The 25757-nt window shown below is 49.2% G+C and overlaps 5 protein-coding genes across 5 annotated transcripts; 1 reads left to right on the forward strand and 4 right to left on the reverse strand.

The window, feature by feature from the left end:
• The first annotated feature begins 21 nt into the window (after positions 1-21).
• Positions 22-6346, forward strand: F5B22DRAFT_616607 (pectate lyase superfamily protein-domain-containing protein). Its single transcript, XM_047975599.1, has 4 exons — positions 22-920; positions 975-3136; positions 3201-3690; positions 3755-6346. Exons 1-4 carry the CDS (start codon positions 271-273, stop codon positions 6195-6197), a joined length of 5745 nt encoding a protein of 1914 aa, XP_047828490.1. The 5' UTR covers positions 22-270; the 3' UTR covers positions 6198-6346.
• A 1308-nt stretch (positions 6347-7654) lies between these two features.
• Positions 7655-10149, reverse strand: F5B22DRAFT_638000 (uncharacterized protein; the record flags this gene model as incomplete). Its single annotated transcript, XM_047977520.1, has 4 exons — positions 7655-8131; positions 8198-8894; positions 9078-9820; positions 9904-10149. The coding sequence occupies 4 exons, from the start codon at positions 10147-10149 to the stop codon at positions 7655-7657; spliced, it is 2163 nt and encodes a 720-aa protein (XP_047828491.1).
• A 925-nt stretch (positions 10150-11074) lies between these two features.
• On the reverse strand, positions 11075-14636 carry F5B22DRAFT_616614 (uncharacterized protein). The gene is made up of 3 exons (XM_047975600.1): positions 14430-14636; positions 14288-14377; positions 11075-14227 (listed from the first exon to the last, which is right to left on the reverse strand). Coding segments are annotated over exons 2-3 (2823 nt in total). The 5' UTR covers positions 14289-14377; positions 14430-14636; the 3' UTR covers positions 11075-11405.
• A 4801-nt stretch (positions 14637-19437) lies between these two features.
• Positions 19438-20879, reverse strand: F5B22DRAFT_324473 (putative glycosyl hydrolase). Its single transcript, XM_047970733.1, has one exon. It carries the CDS (start codon positions 20635-20637, stop codon positions 19534-19536), a length of 1104 nt encoding a protein of 367 aa, XP_047828493.1. The 5' UTR covers positions 20638-20879; the 3' UTR covers positions 19438-19533.
• Positions 20880-21808: 929 nt separating this feature from the next.
• F5B22DRAFT_638003 (Frag1/DRAM/Sfk1 family protein) lies at positions 21809-25587 on the reverse strand (the record flags this gene model as incomplete). The annotated part of the gene is made up of 5 exons (XM_047977521.1): positions 21809-23947; positions 24458-24588; positions 24640-24972; positions 25186-25353; positions 25497-25587. The coding sequence occupies 5 exons, from the start codon at positions 25585-25587 to the stop codon at positions 21809-21811; spliced, it is 2862 nt and encodes a 953-aa protein (XP_047828494.1).
• Between the last annotated feature and the right edge of the window lie 170 nt (positions 25588-25757).

Consider the following 25757-nt stretch of genomic DNA (forward strand, 5'->3'; position numbering starts at 1 on the left):
GCAAAGCTGCAAGCAAATCCCGGCAACCTTATGTTGCAACTTCAAACTTGATCTCTGATTGCAGGGTTGTAGCTTACAGCTAGGCAAGTAGTGTTATGATATCTCAACCGTGGCGTTGACCTCGGAGAGTTGGGTCGGAAGATGCGAACATGACATGCCATTTGTAGACTGAAGAAAATTTATATATAAGTCTGACGAGCGTGATCATGGATAAGAGTCAAACTGGGATAATCAAGGGAGACTGCCTTGATCTGCCTCTAGCCCTGTAACATGGCTTCACATCGAGGTTCAATGTCACGTATAATTAGTACTCTTCTGTATTGTATTCTTTTCACTCCGGCCGCCAGTCAGTATAACCAGTTCACGACATCTGTGGCCCCTGGAACAACATTGTGGTATCCAGAGGGCAATGGAAATGGGGTTTCCTATACTGTTCGCTCTGACCCGCCCTCGGGAACGGTCACGGTCACCACCTCTGGAACTGCTACCACGACAACAGTCATTGATGGGAGGTCTATCCCTACCCTCGTCTACAACTGCGCGTTTATGCCCTTTATTTGTAAGAATATAGCCAACCACATTCAGAACCAAGGCGACTGGAAATTTGACAATAACGGTCTCATGAAACTGCATGTCGACATTACGGGCCAGGCAAATAATGAAGCTCGTCGATCCGGGACGTGTGAGAACAAATCTAAGAAAAACCCGTCCCTGTACAACAAGAACGGGTATCCGAACGACTGCAAGGACATAGGGTCAACCACGGGTATCCGCACCCTGTACAGCAAATATTTTACTCTTCCAGTCTCAAGTGTCGACAAGCAACCCCAAATCATCCTGGGACCACCAGACCCAACTGACCCGACAAAGAACTTGTTCAGCGGTCTGGTTTACACATGCGACGAGTTCCCATCGGCCAGGTATGTTGCGTGTTGGCATAGGTGATTGCCTACTGAAGCTAATTCATGACACAGTTGGATCGAAGGAGGACGTGGCTTCAACAATGGAGGTGTCGAGGCAGAGGTTATCTGTACTCCACAGTCTGCAGCGTGTGGTGCAGGAGCGGCAGCGATCCAGGCAGCCTTTGGACAAAACGTCAACCTTGGGAAAAACCCCAGCGAACAGGATTGGCAAGCTAGAGCCCTTTCCAGCCTCCGAGCAGCAGTTATACGAGCCCACAAGATCAAGAGTGCGCCAGCAGGTTCGAACCAAGACTCTAAGGACCCTTTCGTTGGTGTGTTTTTCTTATCCACAACCACACAGGCTGCGCCAACGACATCCAGGGCATGGGTTGTAGACGAGAAGGGAAAGACCCGGATTTTCCAGAGAACAAAGCCCACTTCGATCCCTCAGAAGCGTGACCTGGTTCCTCGCCGGCCAAAAGCCCCTGCGTTGGAGATGATTGAAAGTATTATCGGAAATACGTCAGAGCCGATTCCGGATGACACCATTCACCCTGCGGCAATCTCTTCACGGCCGACGCCGGGGCGATCTGCGTTCGGTGCCCCAACAGCAACAGCAGCAGCAACGGCAGTACCCGAGCCTCTTTGGATATACAATCCGGTGAACCAACTGGAGGGAAGCAGACTCATCCCTCGCAGTGTTTACCAGCTCCGCGGGCGACAAGTATCGGCAGCCGAGATAAACAATGCTCGGACCTTGATCGACAAAGTCTCTCCCGAAATATTGGCGTCTAACTCGCGCAAACTAGCTCATCCCAGAATAAATCATAAAGAAGGACCGAGTGCGGCGCGAGTCGTATCCCTGAACGACACAGTACCAAAGCCCACGGCGGGGGATTACAATCCCATTAGCAATGAGGTCAAAGAGGCAGCCGCCCTTCTAGCCGAATTCGATGCTCAGAACGGTAATCTTGAATACACATGGCCTCTACCGAAGTCAAACGGGACGGGCAACAACCATAAAAGAGCAGCAACGTCATACTGGTATGCGGCTATAAGCCCTAAGGGGCGCAGCCCTTTCAATCCTGCCGGCCTGTCATATCAAGTTTACAAGCATGCGATTGATGACTGCCATGCCAAGGGCGACGGCGTGACTGATGATACCAAGGCCATCCAGGACTGTATCGCAGATCAAGATCGGTGCGGAGGAGATGATCTGAAGTGCGCATCGACGTCTGTGATGCCTCTGGTCATCTACTTCCCCCCCGGAAACTACCTCGTCAGCTCCACTATCGAAATGTACTTCCAGACGCTTCTGGTTGGTGATCCGATCGAGCGACCCGTCATCATTGCTGCCCCTTCGTTCCAAGGCTTAGGTGTTTTAAGCTCGGATCACTATATTCCGGGGGCGGGTGGAGCGAGTTGGTACGTGAACCAGAACAATTTTATGCGGCAAGTCCGCAACTTCATCATCGATATCCGTAACACGCCTGATAACCCGATCGGAGTCCCGGCACCGGGCCCGGCCTGTCTGCACTGGCAGGTGGCGCAGGCAACCTCGTTGCAGAACATTGACCTGTACATGAAGCCGAGCTCGCGCGGCCATGTGGGAGTCTTTATGGAGAACGGCAGCGGCGGCTTGATCACGGGCCTGAACTTCCACGGCGGCTACGTCGGCCTGCGCGCAGGAAATCAGCAGTTCACCATCAAGGACCTCACCTTTGAAAACTCTCGCACTGCGATCCAGGCCATCTGGGACTGGACTTTCCTATGGCAGAACATTCAAATCACGGGCGCGACGACGGGCATCGACCTTATCAATCAGGACCTCAAGAACACCGCGGCTCCGCAACAGACGTTTGCCTACCTGCTGCTCGACAGCACCATCAGCGCCACCACCGGGATCCGGACTAATCCCTTTATAGCAAGCGACGGCTACGCCCAGATGACTCTGGATAACGTTGACTTCAGCGGCTCCGCCGTGGCCGTGAGGCAGACCACTGGCGAGACGATCCTCGCCGGCGGCACCAAGGTGGACTCGTGGATCTGGGGCATCGTCGCCAGTAAGGACAGCCCTACCGGCCGACAGGTTCGGGGCGAAGCTGCGAAGCCCGTGCGCAGAAAACCAGCTGGCCTGCTCGGGCCAGACGGCAAATATTTTAGCAAGCAGAAGCCACAATACGAAGATGTGCCCGCGGCGTCGTTTAGGAATGCCCTGTCAAGTGGCTGCAAAGGTAAGTTTCAATACATGTTGACACCTAACAGCGAAACATAGCTAATAATTTTTCAAATTTCAAGGTGACGGCGTAAGCGACGACACAAAATGTCTCCAGACTCTGTTCGGGTCGCCTGGCTATGTGTTTGTGCCCGCAGGCGTATACCGCGTCACTGACACAATCAAGGTCGTATCAGGTGTCAAGATTGTCGGTGAAGCTTGGAGTGCCATCACCGCCGCCGGCGACAAGTTTAGCGACATGACCAAGCCGCTCGTCTTGGTTCAGGTTGGGGAGAAGGGCGAGTCCGGAAACGTCGAGATCTCCGACATACTCTTCCAGGTGGAGGGCCCCATGGCCGGCGCCATCTTGGTAGAATGGAACTTGAGAGCGGACGCGGCCGGCAGTGCAGGTATGTGGGATACGCACTTTCGGGTGGGAGGCAATCTCGGCTCGAACCTCATATCGGATGACTGTCCAAGGTTGACCGGGGCGGTCAATACCGATTGCATTGCCTCTAGCATGCTGTTTCATATCACCCCATTTGCCAGTGGGTATTTCGAGAACATCTGGGCGTATGTATATCCTCACCACCTTTGAAAACATGGGGCCGCACAGCTAACCCGAGACGAACCGCAGTTGGGTCGCAGATCATGACTTGGAGACGAATTCTGGTGTCCAGATCGATGTCTACTCTGCTCGAGGCATTCTAATCGAGTCGACGCATCCGACGTGGCTCTACGCGTCCGCCTCGGAACACAACGTCCTATACCAATACAAGATCCGAGGCGCCAATAATCTTTTCTTAGGAATGATACAAACGGAGTCTCCCTACTTTCAGAGCAGCCCTCCCGCGCCCAAACCGTTTGAAAAGTCTGTCGGACTCTTTACAGGAGATCCGCGGTTTTCTGACTGCCGAAGCGGGACACCCGGTTCTTGCATGGCCTGGGGCGTCATGATTGAGCAGTCGTCCAACGTCCTCATCTATGGGGCCGGCTTGTATAGCTGGTTTCAGAAGTACGCCCAACACTGTTTGAGCCAGATAGACTGTCAAGAGAAGATCTTATATCTTTCCGGGGATAGGAATATCTATATATACAATCTGGCGACTGTGGGCACCGAAGACATGGTTACTAGTCCGGGCGCTAGGGTAGACGCAATGGTGCATAATAGCCCGCGTAGCAACGTGTCTTCGATTAACGGCTGGCTGGGCGACGCCGACGGGAGCCTGGATGAGGGCAACGAGCCGGGCGCGACTATTACTCTGTCCCAGACTATCTGGCTATGGCCAGAGGCCCAGCCAGATGGTAAGGGCCCTATGACCGTAGCATGCACGCCGCCTTGCGTCTTCGACTTCCCAGCCATCACGTTCCCGCCGCTACAGCCACCGCCTCTCGTCACCAACGTACCAGGCCTGGGCGTCGTAACGGTCACCCCGCCAGCCTTGATCAACGCTACATTTGACTGGAACCCCGTGACATACGACCCAGAAGACGAGGCTATCACGACTGTCACACCTAGTTCGAACATGACAGAGATCCCGGTGCCTCCGTGGTCGTGTGGCGACATATGTGGTGGCACAGTCATAACATTCCCAGCTATCACGTTCCCGGTGCCCAGGCCGACCGATGCCCCCTGCTGGGTATTCTGTGACGGCATTGATCCGAAGCATCCTCCTGTTGTGATCGGCCCAGGACCAGCCCCCGGACCCCCGCCACCTCCGGAGAACGACGATGACGACGAGGGATCAGGCGGCGGCGACGACGATGACGACGACGATTGCACGCAAAATATATGCCCTTTACCCTGCCATGGACCAGACTGCACCAAAGGTGAAGACTGCGACGACGACGATTGCGTGCGTGGTGGCGACTGTATTGGGCTGTATTGTACCGGGGGTGGCTCATGCAAAGGACCCAAATGTAAAAGGGGTGGAGGGTGTCAAGGTGATAAATGCGATCACGGTGGCGACTGCGAAGGTGACCACTGTGACCACGGTGGTGATTGCGCAGGCCTCCTTTGCAGGCACGGTGGTGGCTGTCTCGGCTTATTCTGCCACCGCCCCGGAGGTTGTGAGGGGCCTATTTGCGGTCCCGGAGATTGCGTGGGACCCGCGTGCGGCACTGATCCATGTACCGGAACGGGCTGTAATACCGGCGGATGCACAGGGCCGAACTGCGATACCGGCGGGTGCGAAGGAGAAGACTGTGATCCCGGTGAAGGCGATGATGATGACGATGACGACGACGACGACGAGGATGACGAGGACGAGTTTTGCGCGCTCGACGAAGATCTGATTCCCAACGTCGACACCGCCGATGAAGAAGGCATGGGCGTCTCAGGCTACACTGGAGCCGACAGCAACTCGGGAGGCAACGTGGGCAAGGGGGGCATCAACGGGTCCGGCACAGGCTGCATCGACGACGACGACGGATCCATTTACCCGTGTCAGGGCTCGGGCAGCCAGCCCACGACCACGCCTCGCCCTACGAGCACGACAACCATGACTGTGTCTCGTCCCACCGACACCGCTGATCCGCCACTACCAACCCAACCTATCGATCCAGACCACACGCCATACTGTTTCCGTGACCATAACGACAGCGGTCGGTGGGAGAGCTTCACCAATCCCGAGGCCGAGAAGGTCGCGAAGACAATGTGCTATTCCAGAGATGTGCTAGAGCCTGATGACACTCGCGGGCTCGTGTTCCGAGGCCCCGGTTACATGATCCAGTCTGTGACCTGGGCCCAGGATCAAGGCGGATGTAGACCCAAGGCGGATGTCCCCATCGGCGAGGACGACTGGTGCTATTCGACAATTGAGGCGATCCTGGTCCAATGCGATTTTGAAAGAGATGGCGGGACCATCCAGGCGTTCGGCGGCGGCGTTGTCGAGGACAGCGAGGACTACGGGTGCGTTACTTGGTACGTCGGCGCGGACTCGTCACAAGGCGGCAGAATTGGCGGTGACGGTGACGATCAAGCCCTGGCAGACAAGGTAGCCAAGCTGGAGGCGGGTTTTCCGAAGATCAAGACGCAGAAGGGCCAGTCGGTCTGGGATGTTCTCATGAAGCTTTCTTAGGGCTTTGGGAGAATTCGAAGTTGAACCAATCCTTTCGATCCCCTTTGACAATCTTTACCACCTACTTATTGTTAAGCATATTACTTTTAATATGGAATCATACCTTTTAGTATAGCCAAACATCAATATCTAAACCCGTTTACTTTCTATATATTAGCTTACGGTTTCGTTTACTTACCTACAACAGTTTTGTATAGTAGAAAAATGTGAATTGTAAGGCTCCTAGATAACTGCTTATTACATCTGAATGTGGGTCAATCCCAGCAACCAAATGTGGCGGCTCCGGGCTAAGTCTTGTGATCGGAGAGAGTTTCATAGCCTAGAGCTAGGGGGTTTATATCGTGATAATTATCTTAGCTGTGGTTCTAACCTTGGAGTACTAGTCGGAGAATGCGAATGGGATGTGTTACTTATAAATGTAAAGAAGATTAAAGTTTAGATAAAACTACTAAAGATTAAACAACTAGGTTTTATTAAGAAAAAAGAGGTTTAAAAAAAAAGGTGAGTAGTGGTTTTTTAGGCGACCGTCAATACCTCTACTCTATTTCTCTCCGCTCTATCATCTTGTGATAAGGGAATTAGCGGTAAGTAGCGCGTATACGCTGGCCATAGCAGCTGAAAACCGATTATATTATAGTTTTCTCTAAACTAAACATAGAAATATAGCAATAACCTTAACCCAGAAAGTAAAACGATGAATATATATCAACTGTTAATTAATATACCATATAGAAGGAACTCATATGGTAAGTTGTATGGTGGGTATATTAAGGGCAGAGATCTGGGCTTGGAACTTGATGCTATTCACAATCGTATAATGATCAACTAGGGCTGTATGAACCCTTGACCAACCAACTCCTTCTTGGCTGTTGGTGGCTTGACTTGATTCTATATACAACTGGTCTGCCAGCCCGGATCGCCTAGGTCTCTGGGGTCTGTTTCAAGAAGCGAAGTCTGTATAACCTCACTTTCCAATATTGCCCAATATTGCCTGCATGTCTTGGAAGGTCATGAACAGCCTGCAATGGTCCCCCGTACGGCCGAAGTGTAAGGCGAACTGCATATTCAGCTGGCACAGAGGTTGCACGTGTAACAGAGCACAAGAAATGGATATATATTAAATAGAAAAGTGCTTCTATTGCATTTAAGGAAAAATAAACAGTGAGAAAATAAAGTTAGGGGTTTGATACAGTCGATTTCAGCTAATATAAACCAAGATAAATGTGTATAAGGGGGTTTAAAAGCGTGAGAGTTCAGATTCTTTGCATATTGGGGTAGGTATAACCGTTACGATGCTGATGCAGAGCTCCATGATTGAACCCCAGCAAGATTTTTGATACTCGATCTTATCAGAGATTTGTTGCGACGAAAGTGTTCGCTAGTTTCAGATCTTTCCGAAGTTGCTTTTTGGTTATATTAGGCGCCGCATGGTGACTCTGGCATAGCTGGCTGTTCACCTATGCGACGGGAGTTGGCTGGGCGAACGGTAGTGGTAGGCTGCTTGACGTGACAGTTGGGCTTGTTGCATTGTCTGTTTGTGGCATATCCGGTCTCCCCATATTAACTGGTCTCTCGCTAGCTACATCGGCGTTGTGGGAGGTCTTTGTCTCAGGAGGTGCTGGTTTGAGAACAGGGTGGTCAGGGTCTGTAAGGTTCAACGATCCCAGCAACTCGCCTGTCTCCGTTTTGGGGGCTGTCCCAGTACAGTTGGACCATGTAGCGAAGCCGGCTTCTTCGTGTGCTAAACGTTGAAGCTGTAGAGTCGCATTACTGGTCCATTCAAGCTGCTCATACTTTTTGTATCCCCATTTTTCATATAGAAATGCAGCTACAGGCTCTAGTAAATAAGACGTGGCGATTAAAGATCCTCCTACTGAAAAGACGAAGATAAGACCAAAAAGATTAAATGAACCATATTCAGTGCTTCGAATTTTCTATTGATTCTTAGAATTGTCTGTGATGGCAGTTGAAGTATGAAGGATAAAAAAACATTCACATACCTGACTATTGCACACCTTCTTCAGCTCTGTCGCGGTAAAGTTTATAAATTGAGGTAGCGTGGCAGGGTCGGTGGAAGTATAGTAAGCTTGAGCCAGAACTGCTTGTTGGCGTTCTGCCATCGCTATATTCCACCAGTGTGCCACATCACTTTGCCATTGATCAGTTTCCATGAAATATTGAAACCCGTTAGATAGATATCTCTGGGAGGCTAAGCTCGTCGGCCCAAGCTGTCCAACCAAGTATAACAGAGGTGAATCTGCCGTAGCATGTATAAAATAGGTCGCGAGGGCTGTTGCTTTTGTTGTCACATTGCCGACTTGTAAGTCGGTGAAGGTCGTATCCAACAAATCCGCCATACCAGCTGCAGCATCAAATACACCAGCTAGAGGGCCACATGTTCGATTCCCAGATACGGAGTGGCAGAATTGATGTTGACTCGTGCAGCCTAGCGGGGACGCTGGTTCCGAGGAGTAATATGCAGGGAGGGATGGGAAGTTATCCACACCAAGCAAACTGAAGTTTGTTGATGTAGATGCAACCCGGTACCACGGATCATTAGACTTCTTAGAGAATGTGACTCCGTTTCCTGACAGAAAATAGATATCAACATCTGCATCTCCTCGAAAAATGGCATCGATTGGTAGGAAGTCAGAACTTGGAATGATCTTCCCATCTTGAGTAGCCGCCCCACAAGCTCTGCAAGTCCTATTTCAGCAAAAGCTCAACAATTATCGGGGCCGGGATGCTTGTAGACAGTTAATGACACTTGTCATAGTGCAAGATATCTGAACCCCTTTACGGGCTAATTTCACTGTGGCTATATACAGATGAACTTTATCTGTTGATTTATGGTCTTGTGACAATGAGTATTAATTTGACCTCAGTGTAGATTCAACGTACTGTAAATCAAAGTTCGAATAACCCACTATAAATTCGTTAGCTAGATTTTGTGCCTCTAGAGATTTGACTACTTGGATATAGTCTAGATCTCCGTCAACACCGGTAATATTCCCGTAATGATACACAGTTGCTTGTCCGATGGAGGTGTTAATGTGGCTAGTGTACCCTTCTGTAACTAAAGGCGCGCAGTGATAGACGTATCTCCATAATAACCTGTTGTTAGGCGGTGTATTGAGTCCAAAATGATCATGACTGCTTAGGTAGTCAGAATCTATACGTATATTCGACGAAGCATTCCGACATATATCATCGCGAAAGGGGCATGCCGCCTTCTTATCTATTTTGCCAGCAATCTGTTTCGTGACAAAACGCCCGCAATCTAACACACCTCCGCTGTCGTTTGAATAGCATTGCTGGGCATAATTTGCTGCGTTACTAATGTGATCTGCATGATAAGCGCCGATAGAAGGGTTTTCAGCATCGAAAAGATGAATGGCAGGATATATTCCACAGCTGATGCTTTTGACGAGAACCTCGGTACCCACGGCCGTAGAAATATAAGAAGAAAAGCCGCCAGCGACCGTGAACGAGAGAACACAGATTGTTGCTATCACGGCCGTAAAGATTGGGAAAACGCGTCCCGACGACTTTTTATTAGCCCGAAGGACATATGTGATCAACCGAAGGCCGTCCTCAGGGTTTGAAGAATTGCGTAAGATGGCCTGGAATCAGTTCGCAGATTAGTGATTGGATTTGAATAACGAAACAAAAACAAGGTAGGATACTGGGACTCATCGATTCTTACCTGATGTTGGTGGTATAAGGCATTTTGTGCGCTCTCTTGAGAACAGGATCGGTGAATAGCAAAGCACATAAGTCTCCAGACACGTGTTGCTACAAAAGCGATGAAGAATGCTGTGAATGCAATAAAGAGGTCGGCTTCACGCCGTGGTAGCGTGAGGGTAGCTCCTAGGACTTGCCCACGAGACCAGTTTATCCAGACTCCAATGTAGACGGGGTACACGTCAGCTGAGTTTGAGTCAGTGTCCATAATGACAAAGAAAGTTTGATGTCTTAATGATAGCCTTGAGTGTAGTGTGGCATACAGGACGTCGCTGCTGCCGGGTCGATACACGAAACTTAGAATTGGAGGAACAAATTTGGAGCTGATCGTTCTTTATTTATGTTGCTGTTTGACGTGCCATTAGGGACAAGAGCGTTTCACCTAACTCCTTCTCATTTCCCAAAATAAGCGCGATGAACAGAGAGGAGTCAACCTTCGAGGAAATAACTTTTACGGCATGCAGGTAGCATTTATAGGCTGTGTAGCACACAAACATAGACCCTTTTCATCTTAGCAGCTTACATCGTGGGGCCTCTTCTGGCTGAAGGCCGTACGAAATATATTACTTGCATAATTATATTCAAGATCGACAGATTTGTAACAAATCACTCCAACTCTGTAAGCTGTAACGGTGGGGGCCAGGGAGCTATGACCACCAAAACACAGGTTTACTTGAATGTGCCTCGCCATCGCCACCACAGGCAGCATTGTAGAGAAGCAACAAGGGATACACTTTCCGCTCTAAATCACTAGCTGTGTCTATACGTTCTTTTTTCACAATTATTTTTAACCACCAACCATTAAGATAGGGCCGCTGATCCGTTTAATTCCATCGTTACGCTTAACTTGATTATCCGATTGATTAAAGATCCATACCATACCTAGAATTGCAATAAGATCAGTACCATGCAGTTTCTTTGAATAGTGGTTACTTGACCTAGCAATACCACGCTTCTAGGCTGGCCCTTTCGTATAGCATCCCTCGTACTCCAAGGGGCACTGCTAATGTTCCATTAAGCCTTTCCCCTATGTCACTGTGGCATTTGGGGGCTAGAGATGTTATCTTGTGTTATGATAAGTTATTACAAAGGGGTAAAGATCTACTCGGGATGATTTTAAAGAATCCTTCATGCCACAGTACCATAATAGATCTTACGTTAAAAATATTTAGTCTGTGTCAGCTATGTTGTACTCTTTAAGCCGGTTGGCTTGTTTGCCCTTTTTATTGCTTTATTAACACTACGCATCGGTCGTTATGTGATATAGTGTAGGGTAAATATAGTCGAAAAGGGGAAGTTAGACCGAATAAGACTAGCTTGCCAAGAGCGGCCTGACTAGATTACTTTTACTAGCACCAGACCATAGTTAAGGCACGATTCGTAGCTATCACAAAGTTATGTACGGTAAACCCCGAAATTCTGATACCAGACGCCCCCCTTGTTTGCACTAAGATTCTCCCATGGTTAACTGCTCTCATCACCATATGTAGCCTTATCACTAAACCCAACCGGTACTCGTTGGCCATTGCCGTTAGAACCCAAGTTATCGAGAAGGTTGACGGTGCTCGAGTGTCCTCCAAACATTGCACAGGCTCGCGCCGTCAGCACGCCCTCCTTCTCGATTTCAGCCCCGTTCTCGATCAGGACAGTTACCACAGCATCTTGTCCGAGATACGCTGCTAGCATCAAAGCTGTGGTACCCTTGTAATCCATTGCCTCCAAATTAGCCCCGTCCTTGATCAATGTCTCTACAATGCCACAATGCCCTTTCTCAGCGGCGTGAAACAACGCTGTTCTACCCAGGTTGTCTTTCGCTTTGATAGTAGCCTTGTATTTGATCAACTTTTTAACCACGGTGTTATGCCCGCATCCTGCCGCTTTCATGAGCGCCGTTTGTTTCGTCCTGGACACCGCGTAAATATTTGCACCCCTGTCGACCAACTCTTGAACTATTTCAGCTTCACCGTGGGACGCTGCCAGCATCAGTGGCGTCCACTCCCGCATATTCTTCTTCTCTATGTTCGCACCATGTTCGAGTAGGAGTCGCACAATATCGACAGGGCCTCGCATACATGCATAGTGTAGCGCGGAATAGCCTGTTGCGTTGACTTCCTCGACGCCCACGCCCAGTGAAAGAAGCACCTGTACGTTTCGCCTGTTCCTACCCAGCACTGCAGATGTGAGTAGATTACTTTTGTCTGCTGCCGCGATATGGACGTTGGTGGCCTTCTTGGCGAGCTGGCGAAAGGGGATTGCTTCGCCTATCCTTGCCGCTACCAACGAGAATTTGTTCACCGGGTCTGGCTCCGAGTTGTACTTATGCTGCTCGTCGAAAGGAACTCGTTTTAACATCTTATCCGTCATCTTCTCGGCTCTCTCAACAAAATGCTCATCAAAGGGTACTTGTGGTGCTCTTGTTTTCGAAGGGAGAACGTTGCACAATTCTTTCGATATGTTCGGCTGGGTGAGACCTATCTCTCTGCCTCCTGCTCCCGCTCTCAATGTTATGTTTGATAGCCTTCTATTTAAAGTTGTAGTTTTGTCTTTTGGCAGTAGGGAATCCGCTTTCCGAGAATTATGCCCTTCCCCTTTAGTCTCTGCCCTACGAGCTAGAGGCTCGAAGCGTGATTTGAGGCGCCGAATTTCCTCGACTCTGGTTAAATGCTCGTGTGTGAGGCTCTGAAGCACACGCGTCACGTTGTATGTGTCGGGGTTGTTCTTACTTGGCAATAGTCTCACGACGAATAAGTCCTTCTTCCCAACTTTCTGTCGTGAGACAGTTGCCTTCAAGCCCAGGATACCGTTACTGGCCGAATGCTTATTGAGATTGAGCAAGCTAAAATGGGAAAAGTCCCGCTTGATTGCAGACAGGTCTGCTCCCTTGTCACATGTCATAACATGATACCTGACCTCAGGCTGATATATTTGCATGAGTATAAGTTCGAGAATGAGAACAAAGTCTTCTGCCCCATTCTGCTGATGCTGGAACTTCAACCAGAGGCGATGAGATTGGCCGTACCTCGTCTCTTCGTTGGGAATGAGTATGTCTCTCTCACGGTCCCAGCTGCTACGAGGAGTTACTCGTATAAGCTTCAGATTGTTTTCGAGGGCATTTTCGATATAGAAACTGTGAGAATTCTCGTCATGGTGAGTCCCGAATCGATTATTTAGAATCCGAATGTCACCGGGGTCGTCATAAGGGCTGTATTCAGGTATGTACCTAGGTAGCAAAACAGACGGATGTTCATGCAGTCTTATGTAGTCGTCGTAGCCTACAGGTCTGTTCTGGACTGGTATCCCAATAGCCTGATCCGCCTGATAGTCGAGTTGGCATTCGAGAACGACGAAGCACTGGCCATGTGAGTCTGTGTGCAGGGGACGTTGTAACAGCAAGCAGCCACCTAGTGTTTGCAGCGGCCTCAAGGGAATGCCTTTGGGACCACAAGGTACGATATGACTACTGTTTGCAAAGCTTGAAGGACTCGAGGCCAAGGCACAGCCAGAAGCTTCTTCCACTGTTGACTTTACAATGGAACCGGGATTTTGGAAATTCCAGGCGAGGATAGAGTCATCGTTGATGTGCCTTGTAATCTCTTCCTGGAGTCGAATAAACGCCTGGTCCCCTTCACCATAGATCATTGGCATGGTAATGCCAAATATTCCAAGTAGACAGTAAGCCAGATCCTCTTTGCGTTTCGTGACACGATCGGACGCCCAAGACATACGCTGTGCTACACTGGCCTCGTGCAGCGGGATGATGCCCAGTAGAAACACCCGAGGGATCTTGGTGACCTCAACCAATGTGAGTGAAAGATCACGTTTTTGTCCTAAATGATTCCACTTTCTGTCGAAAAAGTGTACGATTTTAGGGGCGATAAGCTCTTGCAGAGTCCAGCCCCGCTGAAACCATCGGCTCTTACGGAAGTTGGTTTGGGGTTTTGAGGGGTATTCGTCAACGTCGCAGAGGTACGCGTAGCAGACTTGGGCATCCTTGTACCATTTAAACATGCTGTTAATTGCTTCACTGAGCTCCGCCGAGTTCGTCTTGTCGATGCAGCAGGTGTCGATCCAAGCGTATGAGAGACCATCGTGGGTAGCCTCAGCGCAGCACTTGTCGAACTTGTACTTCCCCAGGCCCTTTTTTACCGCGCCATTTTGAAGTTCTTGATACGATATCTCCTCATGATCTGGTCCCCATGTATGGGATAAAATTGCGTAGGGAGGTATCGGTTTCGTGTCATCATCGAAGTTCTCGAGGGTCTTCGTAGTGACATTGATCAACCGCACTGGAAGTTGTGTTAGCTCGCTCAACACGAATATATAAAAACAAACCACAGGGATAATACTAGTATGTAGAATGGCCGACCATATGTGTCGGTACTAGCACTTCGAAAGCATGGACTGAATAGTTCTGTTCGTGGATAACGTGGCAACCGCTAGACCTGCGCGTTAGATGGTAAAAGGCAGAAGATGACGCATAGAACATACGAAGTCGGGGTCATTCGAGGGATCCGATGTGGAATTACACAGCCTCATGCAGGCTGTATGCAGCTGGACGTATCAAGAACAGTGTACTTGCACCATCAATTGCAGTTGATTGGGATCTTAGTCACTAGCTCTCTCCCAACGACAATCCATTTATCGTATGTATGAAGGACCAATAAGCTGTGAACTACAGTCATCGGCGACTATAATCATCATTGTGATATTAAATGGAAGTAAAAATCATTGATCAGATATTTGTGACTAATTATGTAGCCAGGGGTAAGTATAATCGAACATGTTAAGTATTGTTTGGCGCGCTAAGCTTCAGCTCTCCAAGCCACAGGTACTTCGCCTTCAGCTCTTTGCCTGTAGATACACTAATGACAGGCTTCACAAGCCTTATCTAGCAAGTGTACTTGCCAAGGCAGAATTTTCAAAGAGAGAGTACAAGTTGGAAACGTAAAAGAGTGGAATCATAAGTTGGTAACGCACGGAGCAGAGAACTACAATCCCCAGACATAGTACTGCATAGATCAACCTGCCTCTACTCGTACCAAGAATTCAAGGAACGAGCGTCGTCCGTAATTCCCACAGGCCATTAAATGGCTATATTCTCCAAAGGTCTGCTCAAATGCCACAACATGTGCGGCAAACACAACCAAGACAGCAATTGGCGGTCTTCACTCCAGCTTCCTTTACACTCCTCTTTACCCGCTGCCCAAGAGGAGTAGGCGCGTCGTAGTCTTCTAGAACGACAGTAACCCTGTTTCCATCGGCATCCCGCGTGGTAAAGGTCATGTTGTTCGGGGCCGTGGTGAAGTTATGGAGAACGGCAGGTTTCGGGAATTCCATTGACGGCTGAGCAAGGGGCGCTTGACTGATTACCTTCCCACTGGTTGAGGTAGAAGTTGTAGTGGTAGGTGAAGAGGCCTGTTGAGAGGACGTTCCTTGGCTGTATGCTCGGTTAAACATGAACTATCAAAACAACTGTGGTAGAGTATGTCCTTGACCTACCTCGTTCCTTTGGTAGAAGGAGTTCTAGGCGTTCTAGAGCTCATGATGGGTGATGAGAAGGCTAAAAATATGTAGGGATGGTCAAGAACACTCATTGAAATAATTTTGATCGGAATAGTTGTGCTGATGAGAGAAGCTTAAAAGTTTGATGGTGATGAATATCAAAGAAAATTCAACCTCAAGGGCGGCTCTCACCATACTTATGGATCACAATCGCTCTTCCCTTTCCACTCTGAAAGCTGCGTAACGATTCCTATCTTGTCACGAGGTTGACTGAGAGACGTATTATCTTAGTCAAGTATCAACTCGAAAGCGAATTGAAAACGGGTGATTCCCTGAGGGACAGAGATATCCAATCCAAATCCTCATTGGGTGCGCAACAAATATCCATGCTAAGATCATTGGACAGATACCTTCCTCCAATGTAAACGTTCCAGACATGATCTGACAGCTTTATCTGCTAGATCTCGATTAGGCGAGCCCAAGAACTCGAGAACTCGTTGGTTGGATATTACTGATAGCACAACCTATCGTAGCTCAAAATGCGTCATGGAGAAGGCGACACCTTTTGATAGGGCATAATGATGGCTAACAAGGGAGCCATGGCCCTTGCACAACAGCACGCGTCAGCGCTTTTGCGCGGAGCCGACCACTTTTTGACAAGACGTGAGCAATAGAACCGGTATTAAGTCCTTTAAGTATGCCGATAAACAATGGTCATTCGTGGCAGAAGCAAAGCGAGGGTTTGGGGAGCTGGCATATCGCCCCCCAAAAGAGGATTAGTTTGTAGGGAGAGGCATATTATCGCATGTTTGATGCTGCTTCAAATCAGCATGGTACTGGATCTAGGATTCAATATCTCATGTTTGCCCATCAGCACTTATTCAAGGATTACTCACCCTAAGACAATAAGCTGAGTCTTTAGTTAGCCTCTTGGCCTACTTAGTATTTAGCCTAAGGACATGGGAGAGAAAGAGCCATAGCAGCTGAACTCACTCTATACTTTGAATAAATTCTTGAAGACGCAAGGCGCACGTACATAGTTTGCAAGATGGGTTGCCCTACGTCGTGAAACGCAGGTCAGCACTCGTAAACAAGCCGCTACCTTGTCTCGGGCGTTCTTATATTGCCACATTTATACATGATACAGATTGCTAATGACTTCACATGTTTACGGCGCCCTTGCATCGATATCCGGCTGGTATGCTCTCTATATGTAAGTAACCAATCAAAGTTGACAAGTAAAGGGAGGAGTAGAACCCCTGTAGTATAAGACGTCTTCCACCTTGACCAATCCTTGCTGCCAGATAACGAGAAGCTGAGACAGTAATAACTGCTGCTTGATAGTGTTTTTATATTACTCATTCGAACAGATCACGGTCCGAGGATCCGGCCGAAGAGCAGATTGTGTGAATGGCCTGGGTGGTCTGGACGAGAACACCCAGTGACTCGGGATCTCTGAAGTTCTTGCGCAACAATGAAAGAGTGAATCACTCGCTTAATAATGATATCTAGCATACAAGATTTGACCTAAGTGTATTTCACTTTACAATCCACAACTCCTTCAGCATACAGGCTTTGGTGACGTTTGGCCCCTTATTTTCAACATAGACTAGGTACTTTGGGAGTGCAGCTGGCAGCACTTGGCTGTCGGATGTGAGAATACTGTGATGAATTAGGTAAGCTTTTCATCAACTCTCCGTCTCTTGATTTCACTGACCGAACTCAAGGCGCGCAATCGTTACATTTCCAGACCCTTCGTCGCCTCAGCCATTTTCTTCTGATCCATGAGCCTCTTGGTCTCAGCCCACCTCTCCTGTTCCAATTCCCACAACTCGGCCCTCAATTGCTCTGCGCGGTCTTTCTTGTAGTCGCCCGGCCATCCGTAGCGAATGTACACGTCGTAGACTTTCTTCACAGGTTCAGATCAGTACCAGCCAATCTGGTACACGCTCGCTTCTCTAAGCCATCAGAAGTATAGCCAAGAGCGGGGGGACTTTTCTTACCTTGGCATCTTCTTTCTTCTCTCTTGCCGCATCTCTCTGCCCACGATCAAGCTCACTTCCGCCCTCATAGCCTACGTCGGAGTCGCTGTCCTCCTCTTCGGGTCTTCTGTAGAACCTAACCGCGACCGGCTATTTAACTGGATTCGGCGAGACTAATAATCCCAATTCCTTGTACATCCGAGTCCATTTGTACAATGGCTCCGTGAGGGGCGTTGTCGGATGAGCACGCCACCTCTAAGACTCAGGTAGTGCCTCGTACTCTTCATTCGGCGCCATTTCATTATTGCTTGCGAACTCCATCGCGGTTCCATTGCTAACGTCTAGAATCAGATACCTGCCTAGGCTGTCCTCACGATAAGCAAGGTACACGCAGTGCGACGGCAGTGGGTAATTAGTCCTTGTCCTGACACCATCTCTTGCCGCCCTCTGGTTAGCAAATTGATATCATTCTGGGGCAAATAGGCAATAGCGGCATTGATGAACTGCCAATATGGTGGAGATAGGGTATGTGACGAAGATCGACAACCCGGTCGTATTGCTGATGTTCCAGCCCTGTTCGGGCGGGGTCAAGATTGTATATGCGTGAAATCTCATCCTGGGTCCCAACGGTGAGAACTGCTCTCTGCAGTTCCAAGCTGGAGAGGGATGCTGTATTTCTGTCGACTCTTGATCAGTTATTACTATTAAGAAATACGAATAAGAGTTAAGGACGCAACAAATGACATAGCTAATTCATAGACTATGCAGTTATAACCACGTTCTTTTCCCAATCGTCAAAGTTCATCAGCTTGTTCTAGCCCGCATTTGGTAAACCCAAAATCATGAAACTGTGTTCGATCAACTGGGACTCCGAAGTCTACCTTAGCCGTAAACCTTTTGTAGAGTTTGCACTCGCGTTCTTATAAATGGCTTCTAAGGCAGCTCGCCTCCTTATAATGCTTCACACTTTCTTTACATATTAAGGATTCGAAAATGTTCATGCAATTACCAATGAGCCTTATTCAATCTCTCATCACACGCTCGCGTCCTCAAGTCGGTGCGCATGATCTGCAACTCAAATCGTAGCAGCAAAACCACCCCAACAATCTATTTGGAAATGAATCTAATAACAGCCATATCGATCGCCCACGCAGCTGTCATCGGCGCCTTATCGAGAAAAATTCGACAAGCAAAACGTCTCGTGGGGTGCGACCCCGATCAACATAACACGGACGAGTACGACATAGAGCTCGCCTATGAAATGCAACCCATGAGACATGCGCTGCTAAACGAGCCATATCAACGGCGACTCAAAGTGCCAACGGAGTATAAATGTGTCAGAGGACTCTGTGATAAGGCGATATGGGTAGAGAAGCATCTCGAAGTGGACGAAAATACTGTAGTACAGTAGTCCTCAGCCGAGATTGATACATACATGTGGCAATTCTGACAATATTTCACGCCGTTCTACCACAGATAACCCCGTACCACACTACTTGACCTGTTGATATGCGCCAGGGTGAGCTGGTTGGGATTTCCTCTGTCCTGTAGGATCTCTTTCCGCTGCAGAGGAGGGCGTGGAAATCGATCACCAAAGATTCGCATTCTATCATATCTGCAGAACAGACGCCCAGCTCTCTTTCCTCTTCCAAATATTAGTATTTTGTGCGAATGAACATTCTGTGGGATTCTACCAGCGCAATCCAAACCTAAATCCCTAGCACCTCGGCCCGGCCATACCGCCACCTACTACACGCCCTCGGACGCAAACATCTTCTTCGCCGCGATAGAATGCTCTGATCTAGACGACAATATAGCATGACTAGCAGAACACTACGCTGAAATCATGGCAGTTATTACGGTGAGGCGGAAAGAGACATTCGTTGGTCAGGGATATGCTTCTCCTGCGATGGAGACGTGTCACTATATATAGCGCGAGCTGGAATATAGTCGTAAGACTCGAGGGGGAGAGCAGACAGATAGACTTATAGATGATTCATAATGCAGAATATATTCTCCCAGAGATACTATATACCATACTCCCACCCTAGCTATATACACATACCCTCACTTCCCTCCTCCCACAAACATTCTCCCGGTACGCACAACTAAAGCGCAGACAGAAGCAAATCAACAGCAGACTCCTGCTTCCCAATAGTCCCAGCATCATCAAATGGGCCCTGCCACGCGAAACCGTAGAAATCAGTGCTATTCCTCGCGTTATCGTATGCAGACTGCGCGTTAGAACGTATATAGTCCCGATACGGATGATCGGGTAGCGCGGCGTCGAGTTTCGCTAAGCCGCGCATGAAGATCCCCTTGAACGCGGTCCCGTTCGGCTCGCAGTCTGCTGGAGTCGCGCATGCGTTTTCTGTTAGGATCCCTGAGGGCGATAATGTAGATGAGGCGAGGACTGCGTCCGCGATGGTTTGCGCGATATCTAGATATGAGGAATCCTCTGTCGCGAGCGATAATTGCACTAGGCCCGCGAGGATAACCCCTTGGTTATACGTCCATATGGGCTGTCCGTTGTTCACGCAGGCGTCGTCCTCGGTGAGTCCGTCGTTGATAAGGCCTGCGGAATTAATCATCCCTGTGCCGTTGAACCATTCCCATTCTTTCAGGGCTTGGTTCAGATAGTATGTGTCACCAGGGATGAGATTGTGCAGCGTGGCCGTGAGCTCGAGGTACAGCTCGTTGGAGATGGCGTTGTGGTAGGTCCGGGTTGGAATCGCCCAGATCAGACCTCCTCCGCATTGCGTCGTGTTCCAGTAGTCGTACATATACGCTTCGTCGAGTCTGGCGATGTCGAGATACGTCGAGTTCCCCGTGACTTCGTATAGCGATGTTAACGCGAGAGCCCACCAGCCCGTGTCATCTGTGCTGTCAGCGCGGAAGTCCCCGCCGCCTTCAGGCCACCAGTCTAGAGGCGCACGTTGCGTGTCCACGGTGTAGGTGGCTATGTCGACGTACTCGTCGGATCCCGTCGCGAGCATGTACTCGGCGACGGCGCGTAAGGCTACTCCGCTATGCCACCACGGACCAGTGTCCCAGAGCCCGGTTGTCTCGTTGTAGAAGGCGTTCATAGCCTCTATGGCATCACGCACCGAGTCCGCATCTCCCGGGCCCGCTGCGACGACACCGACAAGGGAGGTCAGTATTGATGACCAACGGAGCAGGGCAGAGCCTGATTGGGGCGAGACGGCACGCATCCTGATGAGTCAAGGAAGCTCTCAGGGGAGGCCGGAGCATGTAGACCGAGCAGCAGAGACGTAACAACGAGACAGCCATGACATCTTTATACGGGGCATTCGAGACATGAGTAAGTTATTCAGTCGACCTCCTCGGCCTATAATTATTCGACCCAGTCAATAAAAGTTACATTCTTGCTTCTGAAATTTCCAATGCGCCTCTTGTGTTCGGCGGCTGGTTCTGTCTTGGCCCTCCCGGAGTACGGCCGTGCGAAAGGTAAGGTAAGCGCTGGCTGGCATGTCATTCTCCGTCCATCGTGACTACTATCGAGAGATGCACGTTGACGTGATTGTACGGGGCCCAATACCACCGTAGATGGGGACCTGCATTGTCGGGATCTCTTGCTGGGTTGCGTTCAATGCAGGTCCGATGCCACTCTCCCGTCGCCTGCCTATTCGGACTTAACTGCATTGACAATGCAATGGAGGACTCGATGCTTGTGACATGCTCACACGGGCTTCCAATTGGCTAGATGCTAGCAGCCACACAGGACTATTCCACTTCGGATGGTCGAAAAACGGGCCTGACAAGTGGACTATTTTCTATTTTGATGCTCTCGGCGCCGATATATTGATTTCTTCTCCCGCTGTCTTGTCTCATCGCTTCGTGTGGAATAGGTAGAGCAGGGATTGCTACCCCGGGGGTAGTGTATGATGGATGCTCCACGCAGCTAGCTAATTGAACGATGAATCACTTGATTAGCGCCCGCCCACCTGTAACGTTGCGGGTTAACGTCCGTCGCATGAAAATATGGGAACGAGATTGAGGGGTCGGAAGAAACGGCTTGGCTTGGTTGGCCCAGGACCCGCATTGACACGGCTCACATTGAGCTTCCTGAAACTCTCGTGGGCTTGTTCTGTTAGTATATACAAAGTTAAGGCTGTTGAACCGGGAGTGTAGCTAGAATGGTTGCTGAATGAGCGTGTCGCCCGATGCCTTTGGAGCGATATAGAAAGACTCTGAAGATTTGCAAGTGACGAGAAGGCTTTCAAACGTATGAAAATTATACACTAATCGTGACAAGATACAATAGCTCTCTTGTATACCCAAACTACATCCTTCATTATCATTATAATATAAGCCTTCATGGCCATGATTTTAGCCGCACGTTTTCATCATCAGACAAGTTGTTTATAAAGGCCTGTAATATCGTGGCTCGTTGAAGACGTGGTATCGGTGGCCTCGTACACCCTTCCCCCTGAACATGGCGGGGAATCTCCAACCCTCAGGGACTTCACTTTCTTGTGCCCTGCGATTTCTCGTGTCTGCATCGTCATTTATTGCTGCAACCTTTGCTTTTTCGTCGCTACTGTTTGGTACGACGAATTTCGCGACTTGCAGCTCCGTATCCGTGATGGTGCTTCTGGATACCCTCGCATAACCTACTCGTTGCAAATGCTTGTACAATATGTACTCGCACCAGCGATCCCAGTCGCTAGGATCCACGTCATGCATACCTGAGGTTTGGGAGACGTAGGTGTTATAGTTTCCTCTCTTAGGTTTCGTTACCAAATAGGAGAGGAGGATTGAGGGGCGTGGTGAAGAGCCCATCAGTTTTGATAGGTATTCTGCTTGTAAACGACGATCCTCTGGATCCTCTTCCTGACCAGAGTGGAACACAAAAACATCGACAAACTCTCCATACACGTCAAGAGTTGCATGAATGGCTGGTGCAAGCTCGCCTACCGGTGACGGTAGGAGGTGATGTGTAGAGTTGAGGATCGGGAATTTGGATAGAAGCGCAGCACCCCACGTGTGTTTATTGGGGCCTGGGCCGTAGTCGACATACATGCCTAACTCCTCGGCGAGAATTTGGGTCGTGTCACGGTTTCCCATAATAATGCGCTGAAGATCCGATTCTAGAAGCCCGATGACATCAATCTCTAGTTCTTTAATCAAATCACGCATACGGTATTCAGAAGACCACATATCATTGTCGAGCGAAAAGTGTATCGTCCATATCCCGGCTGTCATCACCTTTGACTCCTCATGATAGGGTCGGTAATCATTTGTTGGGAAGCGCGCATAAGCTGATACGAGAAAGAATACGTTGATGATACCGAGGACAAGAGAATGATATTTGCGATGATGGTTCCGGGCGACTGGCTGTTGTGTGTTACGCAAGCGGGCATTCCGCGTCGTCACATTGAACACGCCCGCACCAACGAGAAGCATTGTCGTAATCATCACCCAGTCAGTATGCTCGCGAACTAATGGTCCGCCTGGGACAAACGCGTAGGCAACCACCCATACATGGAAAAGAACCAAAAAGTTGTAGATGAAGAACCCAAGACCAAATGTAATGGCGGTGGGCTTTCGTGAAGCGGCCGTTAGGAAAGGTATGGATATGGCAGTGAAATAGAAAGCGACGACCAATGCGCCGTAATATCCGAACCAATTCGCACGGAGAGTAAGCACCGCAGCCCCGATGCAGCCAACGCCGTAGACTGTCCATGTGCTGACAAGTTGGGGTCTGTATATTCCAGTGAGTAGTCCAGCAGACATGGCGGCCATAGTAAACCAGCCATGAGGTGCAGAAAGAGGCCCGCGTGCTGGATAGCCTTCCCACACCCAAAGAATCATGGTGCTAGTGTCTGAGAGCAGCGAGTGCAGACCGAAGATCAGGCCACTTAGACCCAGAGCAGCGAGGAAAGACGAACCGCTCTCCTCACTATCACGAGACGCTTCACTGGTTATGGGAACACGTCGAGTGAACCACAGCGCAGCCAGCACAGCCAGTGCCAAGCCGAGACCGTTATGGCCACCATTGTCGGCGTTCATAATGGGCCAGATGGGATTGTTTGTCCTCCACGCGAATTTCATGGCAGAAGACAAGGCCAATCCAACCATCCAAGATAGAAGTTTAGATTCAAGTTGAGCCTTTTGTGCGGATTTCGAGGAAAATGTGGCTGCCCACGAAAGGCAGGCCATGGACACGCCGAAACCGACAGCAAACAGTCGATATGCTGGATCTGTTACCTTCCAGGCCAGTATCCCCATCAATGAGAGAAGATGGAAGAACCGCAGATTTCGCTCGACCAAAGCACGAAACGACTTTGAAGACAGGAATAGGGGAGAAATAGTCGACAATATGAAGGTTTCGTATCCAGAAATGCCCATATGCCACAGCGGGAAATACCAGATAAGGATTCCCATGCTTGTCAGCATAGACCAGAACACATATCCATGGTATACATCGGCAGCCGTGTCGAAAAGCTCAGGCCACGAAAACCTAGTACTTATGCCCGCTGTTGACTTGATCTTTTTTTTCTCTAGGGCAACATTCGACGGGTCCGGGCTATGCAGCCTGAGAGAACCATTAGAGTACTGTTCATTAATATCAATTCAACACTGGACCATTCCGCACACTCGCTCGGATGACTCATAGAGCAGATCTCAAGAATCCCCAAGTCGTCTAAATTTGACCACCTTCTGAACAGTCGGTTTGGGGCAAGAATATCTCACCAAACAAGATCCTTTGCTCTTGCACCAAACACACCCAACATTGTCAGGTAAAAGACAGATATTACAGCCGTACAGGACTGCTCGTGTTGCGTGCATTCTCTTGTCGTGTTGTCAGGAAACCCAACACGGGATTTACCAATTGCATTGACAATATTCGATTCCGCTATGTGTGTGACCTGTGGTGGAAAGATTTGACAAGTTGCTGCAATATCTGAATAGCAAGATAAAAGACGGTACGAAACGATGAACAAGATGATTGTGAAGCCCGAGCGAGTGTGCGAAGTCGGATCCAGGCTACCTGGGAAGCCAGTGTACATACCCCTTACTAAGACCGTTCACGTCCTTGACAATGATTTCGAAAGTGTCGAAGTCTAAAGCGGTAACAGCATCGAATGCGATATCGTACAAGATTAGAGACCACTCAAAAAAGGAATACGTAGTGTATGCTACCATGTGTCAGCTGATGAGATGATGTGTCGCAAAGGGAGTTTACAAACCTCCGGCCACACGATGGATCTTATGCTGTATGAAAAAGTAAACCATAGGGATAATGGTTGTGAAGAAGGCAGTAGCGATATATTTACGGTATTTGATTGCTTTGGCATTAGGCGGGCTCAGTACGAGACAGCCGGCTGTCCAGGGAATGGTAGCTACTAGGTAGGAGATCATGAAGATGTCATGCCAGTCATGATCGTCGGTCGAGGTAACATAGGTCCAACCTCCACATGTCAGTGTACGAAACAGCCCCATGGCGGCCACAAACTTGGGGAGATTCTTGCCGGGGCGGGCAGTCAAGAGATACCAGAGCGCAACGAGGGCAAAGCGGGGGCCTAAATAATGTATCCCAGGTTAGCATGGCTAGCGGCTCGCTTCTCAAGATGCCGTCACTGAGATCTGTGGCAATCATAGTCCATTTTACATGTCCACTTCCGTATATATCAAAGTTGCTCAACGGCCGACTCCTCAACACCGGCCCCCGGCTACTTGCACGTTGGAGTTTCGCGGGCATATTATCTCCAAGAAGGAGATATAGAACCACATACCGGAGGTGATGGCGATAAAGACCATAAAGAAGGATCTTTCGGGATATCGGTCGCCGATGGTAGCGGACACGGAGGGGAACCACTCGTCGGGGTAGCCATAATGCTGGTTCTTGACGATCTTGTGGAAATGAAGGGACATGCCGACGACGAGGGCGCTCAAGAATGCAGCTTCAACACGACAAGGCCGTTAGTCAAGATATCCCATTATGCGCCTCTACCCAGAATTGAAGAAGAGGAAAGAAAAAAAAAAAAAAAAAAAAAAAAAAAAAAGGATCAAGGGCGAGACGGAACAGAGAGGTGAGTGAACTGACTGTATGCGATGCCAGTATGCGCCCAGGACACCCATTTCGCGTTGAAGGACACAAGGGCCACCCCGCTATCTTTGTCCTTGTACTTGGACATGGTGATGCCGGTGGTGATCAATTGAGCAGCATGCGAATTTGGCAATTCTTGGGGGGAAAAGACAGAGGGGGGGAAGGGGGAAGATGGAAAAAGATAGACAGGCTAATGAGAATGGGAGCAAGAAAACAAGGACGTAAAAAATACAGAAACGTAGGCGATGATGGCGTCGG

The sequence above is a fragment of the Xylaria bambusicola genome, assembly GCF_022495145.1.
Source record: "Xylaria bambusicola strain CBS 139988 unplaced genomic scaffold F5B22scaffold_38, whole genome shotgun sequence".
NCBI lineage: Eukaryota > Fungi > Ascomycota > Sordariomycetes > Xylariales > Xylariaceae > Xylaria > Xylaria bambusicola.